Below are 13,252 nucleotides of genomic sequence, written 5' to 3'. Positions count from 1 at the left end.
ACAGGTTGGGCCCTTAGGCCACAGGTTATGTCCCAAGGGGTTAGATCTTCTGTTCAGTTTTTATTGTTGGTGAGATTTCCAGATTTTATTCTGTAGCTGTTACCAGAACAGGTGAGGAGAAATTGACCAATGAGGGCAAATGTTTCAGGACAACTGTCAAATATGGAAAACACTCACTTTGGTGAGTGTTTTCTGTTTCCTTTTTTATTGTCTGTTGCCTCTCCAAGAAAGGGTCTAAAATTAAATAAAACACCTTCCCTTGTCATTCCACTGCCCCCTCACCCCGATCACCATGCAATTACAGCGCTGAGCAAACCCTTTGGCGCTATATAAATACTGTATAGTAATAATTTTTCAAATAATTCATTTTATTTTCAAGAAATGCTTGTTTTGAGGTCCAATGACATCATCGATGGATCTGTCTGCTGGCCTCTGCTCTGAATTATATGACCTTTGCCTCGAGTGTTTTATGAAAGAACACATCCCCAGCATCCCTTTAGAAATGCATGCTTCTCCCTGATGGCTGGGTGCTGTTGATTCATAATCATGCAGTTGATCAGAAGATTGCACTACTAAAGTCTGTACAACCCTGGGAGCATGCATGTCTAAAGGGATGCTGGCGATGTGTTCATTCATATAATGCTTGGGAACTAAATGATGACAGATAAAACCAGGGGCAGACTGACAACCCATGGGGCCCCCGGGCAATAGGGGATCATGGGGCCCCTGTGTCTTTGCCCAAACTCAAAATAGCCTATGAAAAAGGTACCAGGGGCATCTTATGGGGCCCCCTCCTGACCCCGGGCCCTCGGGCAGTGCCCGAGTTTCCATATGGTCAATCTGCCCCTGGATAAAACTAATAGCTGTGAGAGGTGGACAGTGACAGCACGGATCAGGAACAGAGACTTAATGAGGGTTGAAGTCATAAGGACAGGAAATGAAGGCAGAAGTGATGATATCAATGTGTCTAAAATAAGGCATATGATGAAAATAGGTTTTTTTTGTTTTTTTTTACAAATTTTTTTTAGACTGTTGAATGGGGGAACCAGGGAAGCAAAATTATAAGCAGATTAAGCTTCAGCTTCAGGTTTTGACATTTGATAAAGGAGCTCTCCGCTCAATGACATACCTGTTCTGAGCCATTCTCATCCCCGTTCTTCTTATAAAGGTGAAGGTAGGAATTATTTCTCTGGCTGCGAACCCCTAAAGTCGCTTTGTTTTTCTCTATGAAATCTTTCCTTGCTGCATCTTGTGGCTCCACATCTGCCCTTTTATTGGTGGTAGTCCTGTTTTGGTGGAGCTCTCTGCCATGACTCGTGTGATCATTGGCGCTTTGTTGTTTGGCAGGCTGTGTAGTTGTAGTTGTGCGTGTTGTGACTTTGGATTGTACATTGCGATGAAGGGTGGTGACATTCTGGCCTTGTACACCGGAGGTATCCGATTGATGTGGCCTGTGCCTTGGTATCTCTGGAGAGAGGAGATCGGAGTATCTGGGCGAATCATCCAATACATCCTCTTCATCTTCAGAAGATTGGTCCTGTAAGCTCAGTTTTCTCCTCCAGTCTGGGTCGTATCTGAGTTCAGAGTAGGTTGTTTTCACTGACTGAGCCCTAAAAGAGACTGTACATGTTACAATCTGATTGCACAATGGCCTTTGGATCTACCAACAACTATGTAGTGTGAGGGTTTTCCTGATTACATACAAATCATATGGGTTGTTTAAAAGTAGATGTAAGCCCCAACTGCCTTGTGCCTTGTGCTGTGTAGAATACAGTTGTCGTATTTTATTATAAAACTTGATTTTTCACTTTTTTTTTAATCCCCCTGTTCCTGATCTCCTACCAGGGGCGGACTGACCATTTGGAAACTCAGGTGCTGCCCGAGGGCCCGGGGTCAGTAGGGGGCCCCATGAGATACCCCTGGTAGCTTTTTCATAGGCTTTTTTGAGTTTGGGCAAGGACACAGGGGCCCCATGATCCCCTATTGCCCAGGGGCCCCATGAGTTGTCTGTCCACCCCTGTCTCCTACAATCTCTTTGCAGCCAGTCTACATATACTCCAGTGATGGCCACATCCCATTTCTCAACATGGGATTCCTTTTAGGGACAACAGTGGACCATGCCTCCATAATGCATGTGTTGAAAAAGCCACCATTGGAAATCTGTGTGACAGGGTGACAATGCAGGAGCAGAGCTGGGAAACAGGAGCACAGCATTGTCACCCCTATTACAGGAAGTGCCCGAACAAGGACCTTTTATGACAGGATCATCAGGGATTATGTATTTGAAAAGATTGAACATGTCTTTTGAAATGGTTAATATTACAGGAACCAATATAGTGTCAACAATTTACACGGCGCTTTCCATTTCATATCAGTCTCCCAAGGAGCGTACAATCTAAGGTCCCTATCTCACATGCACTCACATACTAGGGACAATTTAGACAGGAGCTAAATTATCAACCAGCATGTCTTTAGGGAGTGGGAGGAAATGTTAGTACACTGAGGGGGAGTTAGTACACTGAGGGGGAATGTTATTACACACGCAAGCACAGGGAGAACATGCAAACTCCATGCAGAGAGTGTTCTGGGCGGAATTTGAACCAAGGACCCCAGTGCTGAAAGGCAAAATGGTTGGGTTTAGATGTGTTCTGAGCACACTCTCACATTACATAATTTCCGCCTGTTGGACGTCATATGGTGTCCTCGGGTTGAAGTGGTTATGCAGGCATCATCCTGGTATCAAAATTTGCAGCTGGCGATTCCCTTTAAGTCAGAAGTGATTCAGCCACTTAAACTTAATCACTCCTTCAGTAGCTCATGGGGGTCCCCCCCTTCCACCGCTGCCTTTCCTGGGCTGTCCTGCTCGATTGTGGAGCCCAGGACCGCTGCCACGGGTGGGCACAACACAGACAGAGAGGAACTAACATTGTTACTTACTCTCTGTGATGAGGGTTTTGTCACTTCCGGTTTCAGTTTTGTTTACTTGGCCATTAGTGTGACTTGTACCCCCTCCCCCATGCTTATGTGCAAACACAAATGCGAACGCATATGTAAGTCCCGCACATATATGTAAGAGGTGATCATACCACACTTGTGAGGTATCATAGCAAATGAAAGCACGAGAGCAATAATTTTAGCAACTAATTTTGTAACTAAACTGGTGGCCTGTTAAGACTTTTAAAGCGTTGCCTATGGAGATTTTTAGGTGCTGTTCCATGGGCGTCTCCACCCCCTCCTGTGGTTTCCTGCATGCAGACTATAGTGGGTGGGGCCTGATTGGCCCCTCCCACATCTCTGCTCAAGCTATGTAAAACACAGTGATTTATTTATTTCAGGTACTTATATAGCGCCGTCGATTTATATATATATTGTCAGGGGCATATTTACCAGAAGGCAAACAAGGCATTTGCCTAGGGCGGAATTTTTCAGGGGGGCAGCACCGTCCTCGTGGAAGAAGGGACGGAAGAAGGTGGGATCTGAGAGAGGCTGCGGGCTGCTTGACTCTCGTTCCTGGGGATGTCCAGAGCTTTGAAGTTGAGTGCCTCTCTCTCACTGGGAGGGGAGTGGTCGGCGTATGGGGACGATGGTGGTGGAGGGCTCTCTCGGGTGGGGGCAGGGGTGTTGTTGGTCAATGTCAGGCTCTCTCGGGGGGAGGGGGCAATTTTGTGTTGCCTAGGGCACCACAAAACCTAAATACATCACTGTATATTGTACATTCACATTAGTCCCTAACCCTCAAGGGCGTACAATCTAAGGTCCCTATCTTACATACAGTTGCAAGAAAAAGTATGTGAACCCCTTGGGATTACATGGTGTTTTGCATGAATTGGGCATAAATTGTGCTCTGAACGTCATCTAAGTCACAACAATAGAAGAACACAGTCTGCTGAACATAATACTACACAAACATTAGATGTTGCCATGGTTTAATTGCACATAACATGTAAACATTCACAGTGCAGGGAGGAAAACGTATGTGAGGCCCTAGCTTAATGACTTCTCCCAGAGCTAATTGGAGCCAGGAGTGAGCCAACCTTGACTCCAATCAGTGTGATGATATTGGATGTGTTGCTGACAGCTGTCCTGCCCTTAAAAAACACACACCTGTTTTGGGTTTACTGGTTTCAAGAAGCACTGTCTGATGTGAACCATGCCTCGCAGAAAAGAGCTCTCAGAAGACCTACGATCAAGAATTGTTGACTTGCATGAAGCTGGAAAGGGTTACAAAAGTATCTCCAAAAGCCTTGATGTTCATGTGTCCACGGAAAGACAGACTGTCTACAAATGGAGAAAGTTTAGCACTGTTGCTACTCTCCCTAGGCGAGGTCATCCTGTAAAAATGACTGCAAGAGCAGAGCGCAGAATGCTGCATGAGGTAAAGAAGAATCCCAGAGTGTCAGCTAAAGACCTACAGAAATCTCTGGCACATGCTAACATTTTTGTTGACACATCTACAATAAGGAAAACATTAAACAAGAATGGAGTACATGGGAGGACACCACGGAGGAAGCAGAATATTGCAGCACGTTTGAAGTTTGCAAAAGAGCACCTGGATGTTCCACAGCACTACTGGCAAAATATACTGTGGACAGATGAAACCAAGATTGAGTTGTTTGGGAAGAACACACAACACTATGTGTGGAGAAAAAAAGGCACAGCACACCAACATCAAAACCTCATCCCCACTGTAAAACATGGCGGAGGGAGCATCATGGTTTGGGGCTGCTTTGCTGCCTCAGGGCCTGGACGGATTGTTGTCATTGATGGGAAAATGAATTCCAGAGTTTAGCAAGACATTTTGCAGGAAAACGTACGACCATCTGTCCGCCAACTGAAGCTCCGCAGAGGATGGGTGATGCAACAGGACAATGACCCAAAGCATACAAGTAATTCAACAAAACAATGGCTGCAACAGCACAGAATACGCCTTCTGGAGTGGCCCAGTCAGAGTCCTGACCTCAACCCGATTGAAATGCTGTGGCATGACCTTAAGAGAGCGATTCACACCAGACTTCCCAAGAATATTGCTACACTGAAACAGTTTTGTGAAGAGGAGTGGTCCAAAATGACTCCAGATCGTTGTGCAGGTCTGATCTGCAACTACAGGAAAAGTTTGGTTGAGGTTATTGCTGCCAAAGGAGGGTCAACCAGTTATTAAGTCCAAAGGTTCACATACTTTTTCCTCCCTGCACTGTGAATGTTTACATGTTATGTACAATCAAACCATGGCAACATCTAATGTTTGTGTAGTATTATGTTCAGCAGACTGTGTTCTTCTATTGTTGTGACTTTTTTAACATGACATGACTTTTTTTTCATGCCCAAGTCATGAAAAACTCCACGTAATCCCAAGGGGTTCACATACTTTTTCTTGCAACTGTACATACATACACATAGTAGGGCCAATTTAGACAGGATCCAATTAACCTACCAGCATGTCTTTGGAGTGTGGGAGGAAACCCACACAGGCACAGGGAGAACATGCAAACTGCAGGCAGGAGGTGCCGTAGCTGGGATTTGAACTAACGATCCTAGTACTGCCAGGCTGAAGTGCTAACCATATAGCCACTGTGCTGCCCATATGCTGTCACTGCTAACTGTATGGTAATATCTGGGTTTACAAAGGTCTTTGTCGCAGATAAAAATGGATTTATATCCTTTGTGGCTTTGGAGAATAGATTTAGATGAGTTTTTGTGCTCAAAGTTAGGCTTTAGGCTTCTGCACTGGTACCAAGCAAAGAACATAATAAAAAATATATATATTCATAGCACATACATTTTTAGAGACTGTCTATAACAAAGGATTATGGGTAAGTTACCATATTACATCAAACAGTACATAGCAAAACCCTGCTTCAACAGATGACGATATTAAAGCGGGTGTCACTTTCTAATTGTCCCTCGTTGTAACCTGAGCGATTTAAGCCCATCTGGAAGTAAAGTCATTAAGCAAAATAATCATTTAATTAAAGTTGAGAAATTGTTTTACATCAATGCCGGCGATATTGAATTTTTACACCTCAAACTGTTTCCTCTCCTGCTAATCAGAAATGTCTTTTTTTTCATCTTGATAATCTCATAGATTTTACTTCGTTGAGTTATTTTCTTTCTGCGCTGTGCTGTGTGGTAGGTGTCTTGTAAATAAACATTAATACATTGAATATTTTTCTTTTAATAAATAGCTGTTTTGCATTGCAATGGTTTCTTTTTGTAAACGAGTTCATTATTTCTGTAGTAAAAGGCCATTTCCAAAGGACTTCCAAGATATTTTTAACTGAAAGATTCTGACCATCTAAGCCAGGGGTGGGCAAACTTTTTGACTTGAGGGCCGCAATGGGTTCATATATTGGACCCGGGGGCCGGACCAAGAGTAGATAGTAATTCATCCCCCATAGTAATTCATCCCCCATATAGTAATTCATCCCCCATAGTAATTCATCCCCCATAGTAATTAATCCCCCATATAGTAATTCATCCCCCATATAGTAATTCATCCCCCATAGTAATTCATCCCCCATATAGTAATTCATCCCCCATAGTAATTAATCCCCCATATAGTAATTCATCCCCCATAGTAATTCATCCCCCATAGTAATTCATCCCCCATATAGAAATTCATCCCCCATAGTAATTAATTCCCCATATAGTAATTCATCCCCCATATAGTAATTCATCCCCCATAGTAATTCATCCCCCATAGTAATTCATCCCCCATATAGTAATTCATCCCCCATATAGTAATTCATCCCCCATAGTAATTCATCCCCCATATAGTAATTCATCCCCCATATAGTAATTCATCCCCCATATAGTAATTCATCCCCCATAGTAATTCATCCCCCATATAGTAATTCATCCCCCATAGTAATTCATCCCCCATATAGTAATTCATCCCCCATATAGTAATTCATCCCCCATATAGTAATTCATCCCCCATAGTAATTCATCCCCCATAGTAATTCATCCCCCATAGTAATTCATCCCCCATATAGTAATTCATCCCCCATAGTAATTCATCCCCCATAGTAATTCATCCCCCATATAGAAATTCATCCCCCATAGTAATTAATTCCCCATATAGTAATTCATCCCCCATATAGTAATTCATCCCCCATAGTAATTCATCCCCCATATAGTAATTCATCCCCCATATAGTAATTCATCCCCCATAGTAATTCATCCCCCATATAGTAATTCATCCCCCATAGTAATTCATCCCCCATATAGTAATTCATCCCCCCTATAGTAATTCATCCCCCCTATAGTAATTCATTCCCCATATTAATTCATCCCCCACAGTACTATTCCCCCCCCAAGTAGTAAGCCAAGTCCCCCCTGTGTCAATTCACTTACCTTTGCTCCGCGCGTTCCTCTCGCCGTGTTCCCGCACCGTTCCGGTCTTCAAGGCGGACTGTGAGAGGAGCCTAGCTCCCTTCATGTTCGTCACGCTGCCCCGCCTACACACATCCTGACAGCCAATGTTTGCCTGCCCTGGCTGTGTTTTTTTTAGCACGCTCCGCGGGCCGGATTAAAAGGTCCGCCGGGCCGTAGTTTGCCCATTGCTGATCTAAGCCAATCTAAATGATATAAAGAAATAAATCTTCCTACTGGCTTGGTGTCTCCGAGGTTGACGATGTCTGGTTATGGACATTCAACGTGTTACAAAAGTTACAATGTACAGTCTGATCACTGAGGGACAGCAGACTGAAGACAGGTTCCTCCTGCCTGCAACAGACTGATGACATTATCTCAGCCTAAGCACAGTTGGTGGACAGGAGTTCAAAGACTTTTAATGGTAAAAGGTGGAGCTTGTCTGAAAAATTATTTAATGTCTCAGGGAACCTCTGCTAAAATTAACTGGTCAGTGGGAAGAATGTTCCTTACGTTGATGGTCATTGAGAAGCTTACTGCTTACATTGGTAGGAAGAATGCCCCTTACAATGGTAGCCAATGGAAGAAAGCGCCTTTACATTGGTGGTCAGTAGGAAGAATGCTCCTTACATTGGTGATCAGTGGGAAGAATGCCCCTTACATTGGTGCTCAGTGGGAAGAATGCCCTTTACATTGGTGCTCAGTGGGAAGAATGCCCTTTACATTGGTGATCAGTGGGAAGAATACCCTTTACATTGGTGGTCAATGGGAAGAATGCTCTTTATATTGGTTATCAGTGGGAAGAATGCCCCTTAAATTGGTGGTCAGTGGGAAGAATGCTCCTCACATTGGTCATCAGTGGGAAGAACGCTGCTTACATTGGTCGTCAGTGGGAAGAATGACCCTTATATTGGCAGTCAGTGGGAAGAATGCCTCTTACATTGGTAGTCAGTGGGAAGAATGACCCTTATATTGGCAGTCAGTGGGAAGAATGCCTCTTACATTGGTAGTCAGTGGGAAGAATGACCCTTATATTGGCAGTCAGTGGGAAGAATGCCTCTTACATTGGTAGTCAGTGGGAAGAATGCCTCTTAAATTGGTAGTCAGTGGAAAGAATGCCTCTTACATTGGTAGTCAGTGGGAAGAATGCCTCTTAAATTGGTAGTCAGTGGGAAGAATGCCTCTTACATTGGTAGTCAGTGGGAAGAATGCCTCTTAAATTGGTAGTCAGTGGGAAGAAAGCCTCTTACATTGGTGATCAGCAAGAGTAATGCCCCTTACATTGGTGGACAATGGGAAGAATACCCCTTACAATGGTAGTCAGTGGAGGAATGCTCCTTACATTGGTGATCAATAGAAAGAATGCCGTTATATTGGAGGTAAGTGGAGAGAATGCCCTTTACATTGATGATCAGAATACCACCCTTACAGACAGCTACAAAGATCTCTAGCATCATGCTGCTGGCTCTGACAAGTGGTGCTGGACGTGGAACTATGCAGATCTCATCAAATGGGAGGTCAATAAGCAAAGCTCAATGAAGCCCTAGGAACCTCTGGAGGAACCCTGGCTGCACGCTGCACCACACTAGGTTCAATAACCCCATCCTATACCACACAAGGTTCTGGATAATGGTAGTCAAATCTTACATTACAGTTCATAAAATATCACATACTGTATGTGATCTTTTATGAACTGTAATGTAAGATTTGACTACCATTATTCAGAACCTTGTGTGGTGTAATAAAACCTCTTTGGTGCATTTCAATCTGACTGAATTGTCATTCTGATATTAGACCCAGCCAAGGTGAAATGTATCAGCTGTGCTTGAGGCACCATTCACACTTGTGCTACTTGTCATGTGATGTTGGACACATAGGGGTTTATTTACTAAACCTGGTTGACTCAGAATCTTGTCCACTTCTGCATAAAAACCAATCAGCTTCCAGGTTTTATTGCTGAAGCTTAACTGAACATGCTGAGGTTAGAAGCTGATTGGCTACCATGCACAGGTGCCCAAGATTCTGAGTCAACCAGGTTTAGTAAATAAACCCCATAAAGTCGCATGACAAGTCACAGCCCATTGTTTTCAATGAAACCCGTTCAGATCTATGCGACTTAAAGTCACAGCAACTTTGAAAAGGTTCCTGTACTACTTTGATGCAACTTTTTATACGACTTGAGTGCCAGAGAGTTGCATCAAAGTTGCACTCCAAGTCACAGTGGAATTTGTGCGACTGTGGAGTCACACAAGTGTGAACAGAACAGTACTTGTTGGTTGCTAAAGTCGTGGACAGAGCATTGTGGTACAGGGGTGCGGTATGTGCTTCACTAATACAGCTGTGGGTGGTCTGGGCAGTGCTGGAGTGACAAAGGCCTGCTGAGAGATATATGCCCTCCAGAAAGACATATTTGAAAAGCACAGAGACATCAAAATGTAATTTCATTATACTGTATACTAAATGATATAATCAGCAGATGTCAAGAGATATACTGTATGCCCACAGCTTTATCCCATCAGCCACCAGATCCTGTTTGTTTATCCAGAGGTTTGCTTTAAGCTCATCTATCCTGTCCTGTGTGTGGCATCAATGCCCTAAGAAGTATGTATTATACCAGCATTTATCAACCTTTTTTTCAGCCACGCCACCCTTTAAGGCTACATTCACATCTGAGCGTAGCGACATGTTGTATTTTAGTGTATTGTTGGCCCAACAGCTCACTGACTTGAATGGGCTGCCTGTTGTACAGAAAATGTGCCAAAGAAGCTCAAGTACCAAATTCTGGCACTGAGCCAAGTGTATTTGGTGATGCGTGTTTTAGTGTGGGAAACGTACTATGTTTGGGGTGCCATTAAGAAGTAAAGACGTCACAAGCTCATTGCACATTTTGTACGTTTCTGAAACCACGGCATAAATGCCCAATTCTGCCCTTTTTTTTTAGAGCAAACAGGTGTGAATTCCGCCCTAAATGTATACAAAATCATGAGGCACCATGGTCTAAAATGTAAAAAAAAAAAAAAAAAAAAAAGGTAAATGTTACTTATCAATGGAAACCGAGACGGGAACAATGCACACAACCACATTGGTGAAAATTAACTTCACATCTGAAACCCCGCTTCACATCAAAGGTTCCCCCATCACTTCAGACTCCCTTGCCTTTAGGTCGGAGGTCCCTTTTTAACACAGAAGCACACCTCCATCTTAGAGACCTTCTGTCACTTCAGAGGCCTTCTATACATGCGACCCCCCCCCCATCACATTATTCGACTATATATATATATATATATATTAGGGCCCCTATACATGAGTCCTCCCATCACATCAGAGTCTTCCCCCCCAATCACCAAATAGCCACCCAATCACACAGTCCCCCCCCCAATCACACAGTCACTCTTTATATCAGAGCCCTACCTACCAGAGGGCAGGAGGTGAAAGAGATCTGAAGGAGGACTTTGTCTTCTCCTGAATGCTGGGAGCGCTCTGTATGCTGCCTGCTGTGGATCAGATTCATGCTTTGCCATGGTGCAGTTGTCCTCACTATAGAAAAGAATGACACCATGCGTTCTGGCCCTAGACTGCCATTGGTTATGGTGCCGGCGGCCACACAGCATAGCTCTGTTTGGCAGGGCAGGAAACCTGATTTTTGTCTGCTGTAGTTAAGCAACACTTACAGGTCTTGTCCCACCCCTTGTACAGTAACAGGAGAAGGAGCAGACTGATGAGCTAATCTCTCTGTTACTCTGCTCTCTCTTCCTATCAGCATGCTCTTTCCACTACACCACCCATGATTGGCTCCTTGTGTTGCTTCTCTCTCCATCAGTCTGAACTCTGCTGTACAGGTACTGCAAGAGGCTGATACCAGGACAAGTTCAGAGGCTCGTACTGCTTGCATTTAAAGCGGTACTAAACCCAGGACCCTCCATTCACTATATCTGGTCTCTCACACTACACAGAACAAGGAAATGCAATTATTTTAGTAAATATAAATGGCTAAATACCTTTTCTCATCAGCAGTCTTGTGACTTCTATCAGTGTCCAACTGAGCACTGGTTAAAGCTTGTAGGAGGAGTTTTCACTCTCCCCTGACTGTCCTATTAGGCTGCATGACTCCTGACCCTCTGTCTGGACAGTGCTGATTGGCACTGTGCTGATCACATACATCCTTCAAAGCAAAAAAAAAAAGAACTCTCTAGCAACACACATCAAACTGAGCATGTGCAGCATGCCTCTCATGGCTCTGTTTTATCAGCAGATGGATTGGGGACAGTAGGAGAAGGGGAAGATCAGAGAAGGCGGGATCAATCATCCTTTTCACAGGAGGATTAACCTCTTAGGTTCCACAGTGAGTATAATAAGCATGCTTTACTGCAGATACAGACTGATTTTACTGTTGTGGGTTAGTAACACGTTAAAATAATACATTCCATTATGTATTAATAGGAATACAGATCTGAATTAATGTGCATGTGAATTTTATATCTGCCTGGAAGGCCAAGTCAGCTCAACTATATTTCAGGAGACGTACACTCTATCAGAATATATTTTCAGGCTCCCAAAAAAACATTTTGATAAGAAATGTGAAGCAGAGGCTGTGATCAATTCTTAAAAAAAAAAAAAAAAAAGTATATATATATATTTTTTTTTTTTTTATTAAATTTCGTCATTTGAGAATGACGACACCTTTTGACACGTCACCACAACAGATTAATTGCTTGTTTCTGATTACGATGGTGGGATTCCTGCAGCGTTAAGGGGGAAGCAACCTCTTCCAGATGGCTTAACCGGTAGCATCTGCTGTGTATGGATGAGATCGGTTTCAAGAGGTGCAGTAAATGGATCTAAGCAGTTGCAGGACAAGACAGGCAGATGTTGTTGAGGTGTAAATCTGCCTTTTCTTTGCCAAAACTAGCGAAGAATCCCATTAAAACATTTAGTGTTGTTTAATCCCTGTGTGTCTGGCATGAGATGCGTCGTGTTTAAATAACTCGGCTGCCATTTCGTCCCTTCTTATTGGCTCTTTCTATGCGCTCAAAAATATTTTGTGCGTGGAAAGAAAATTACAAAATTACTGAAACTTGTACTTCATAGGAGGGGCAGGGGAAAAGCTGAAAGAGACACATTGTTCTTGGTTTTTTTGTTTTTTTTTTGTAAGTTAGCTTAGCATGTGATGACATTTTTTTTGGATGCCAATGACCTATCTCTAATGTTCAATGATGTCACAGCACAAGTCCCAGCAGTCTATATATATATATACAGAGTGCTTGAAGTAATGGATTCATGTTTGTCCTCACCATGACAGTCAACATCAGATCTACATCATGAAACAAATACAACTATCTGATCATAAATAGACCTTGTTTTTCCAGTTTTGTGCTTCCAAATAGAGTCCAGGATTGCATAGGGTGTGATACAGGTGCTCCTTAAATCCCAATTTTGGGGTGAATCTTTACTTCTTAAAAAAGAACTCCTGGGCAGTGTTATAAAAAATACAGCTCTCTTAGCAATGCCACCTTTACCTTCACCTTTAATGTAGAGTTGCAATACTACTTCTTTGCCACAAGATGTCCTCAATCTTCCTGGTTAAAAGACATCAACAAAAGACTAAGGAAAGACTGGGAGTGCAGGGTGTCATGGCCACACCCTCTAAGGGGATGTCACCAGGGCCGGGACAAGGGGTGGGCAGGAAGAGCGGCTGCCCTGGGTACTGTGGTATGTGAGGTATATATATATATATATATATATATATATATATATATATATATTGCACATAATATTCTACAGGGGGGAGGAATTTGTGTTGGGAGGGGGAAGTTGAGGGGTGACAGAGAGTAAGAATTGTTCTAGGAGGGATAATTTGGAGGGGTGTGCTAGGAGTGGTGAT

The 13,252-nt window shown here is 43.3% G+C and overlaps 1 protein-coding gene across 1 annotated transcript in view; it reads right to left on the bottom strand.

Moving 5' to 3' along the window:
• The window catches only part of JHY (junctional cadherin complex regulator), a 68,791-nt gene that overhangs the window by 35,396 nt on the left and 20,143 nt on the right, over positions 1 to 13,252 (bottom strand). Inside the window, exon 3 of the mRNA XM_089680916.1 lies at positions 1,130 to 1,610. Within this exon, the coding sequence (XP_089537042.1) occupies positions 1,130 to 1,610 (481 nt within the window). The remainder of the gene's footprint in view (positions 1 to 1,129; positions 1,611 to 13,252) is intronic.

Source organism: Staurois parvus, unplaced genomic scaffold, assembly GCF_062004578.1.
Source record: "Staurois parvus isolate SC_StPar_1 unplaced genomic scaffold, SC_StPar_1.0 ptg000253l, whole genome shotgun sequence".
Taxonomy (NCBI): domain Eukaryota; kingdom Metazoa; phylum Chordata; class Amphibia; order Anura; family Ranidae; genus Staurois; species Staurois parvus.
This window is presented reverse-complemented; position numbering and strand designations above follow the sequence as displayed.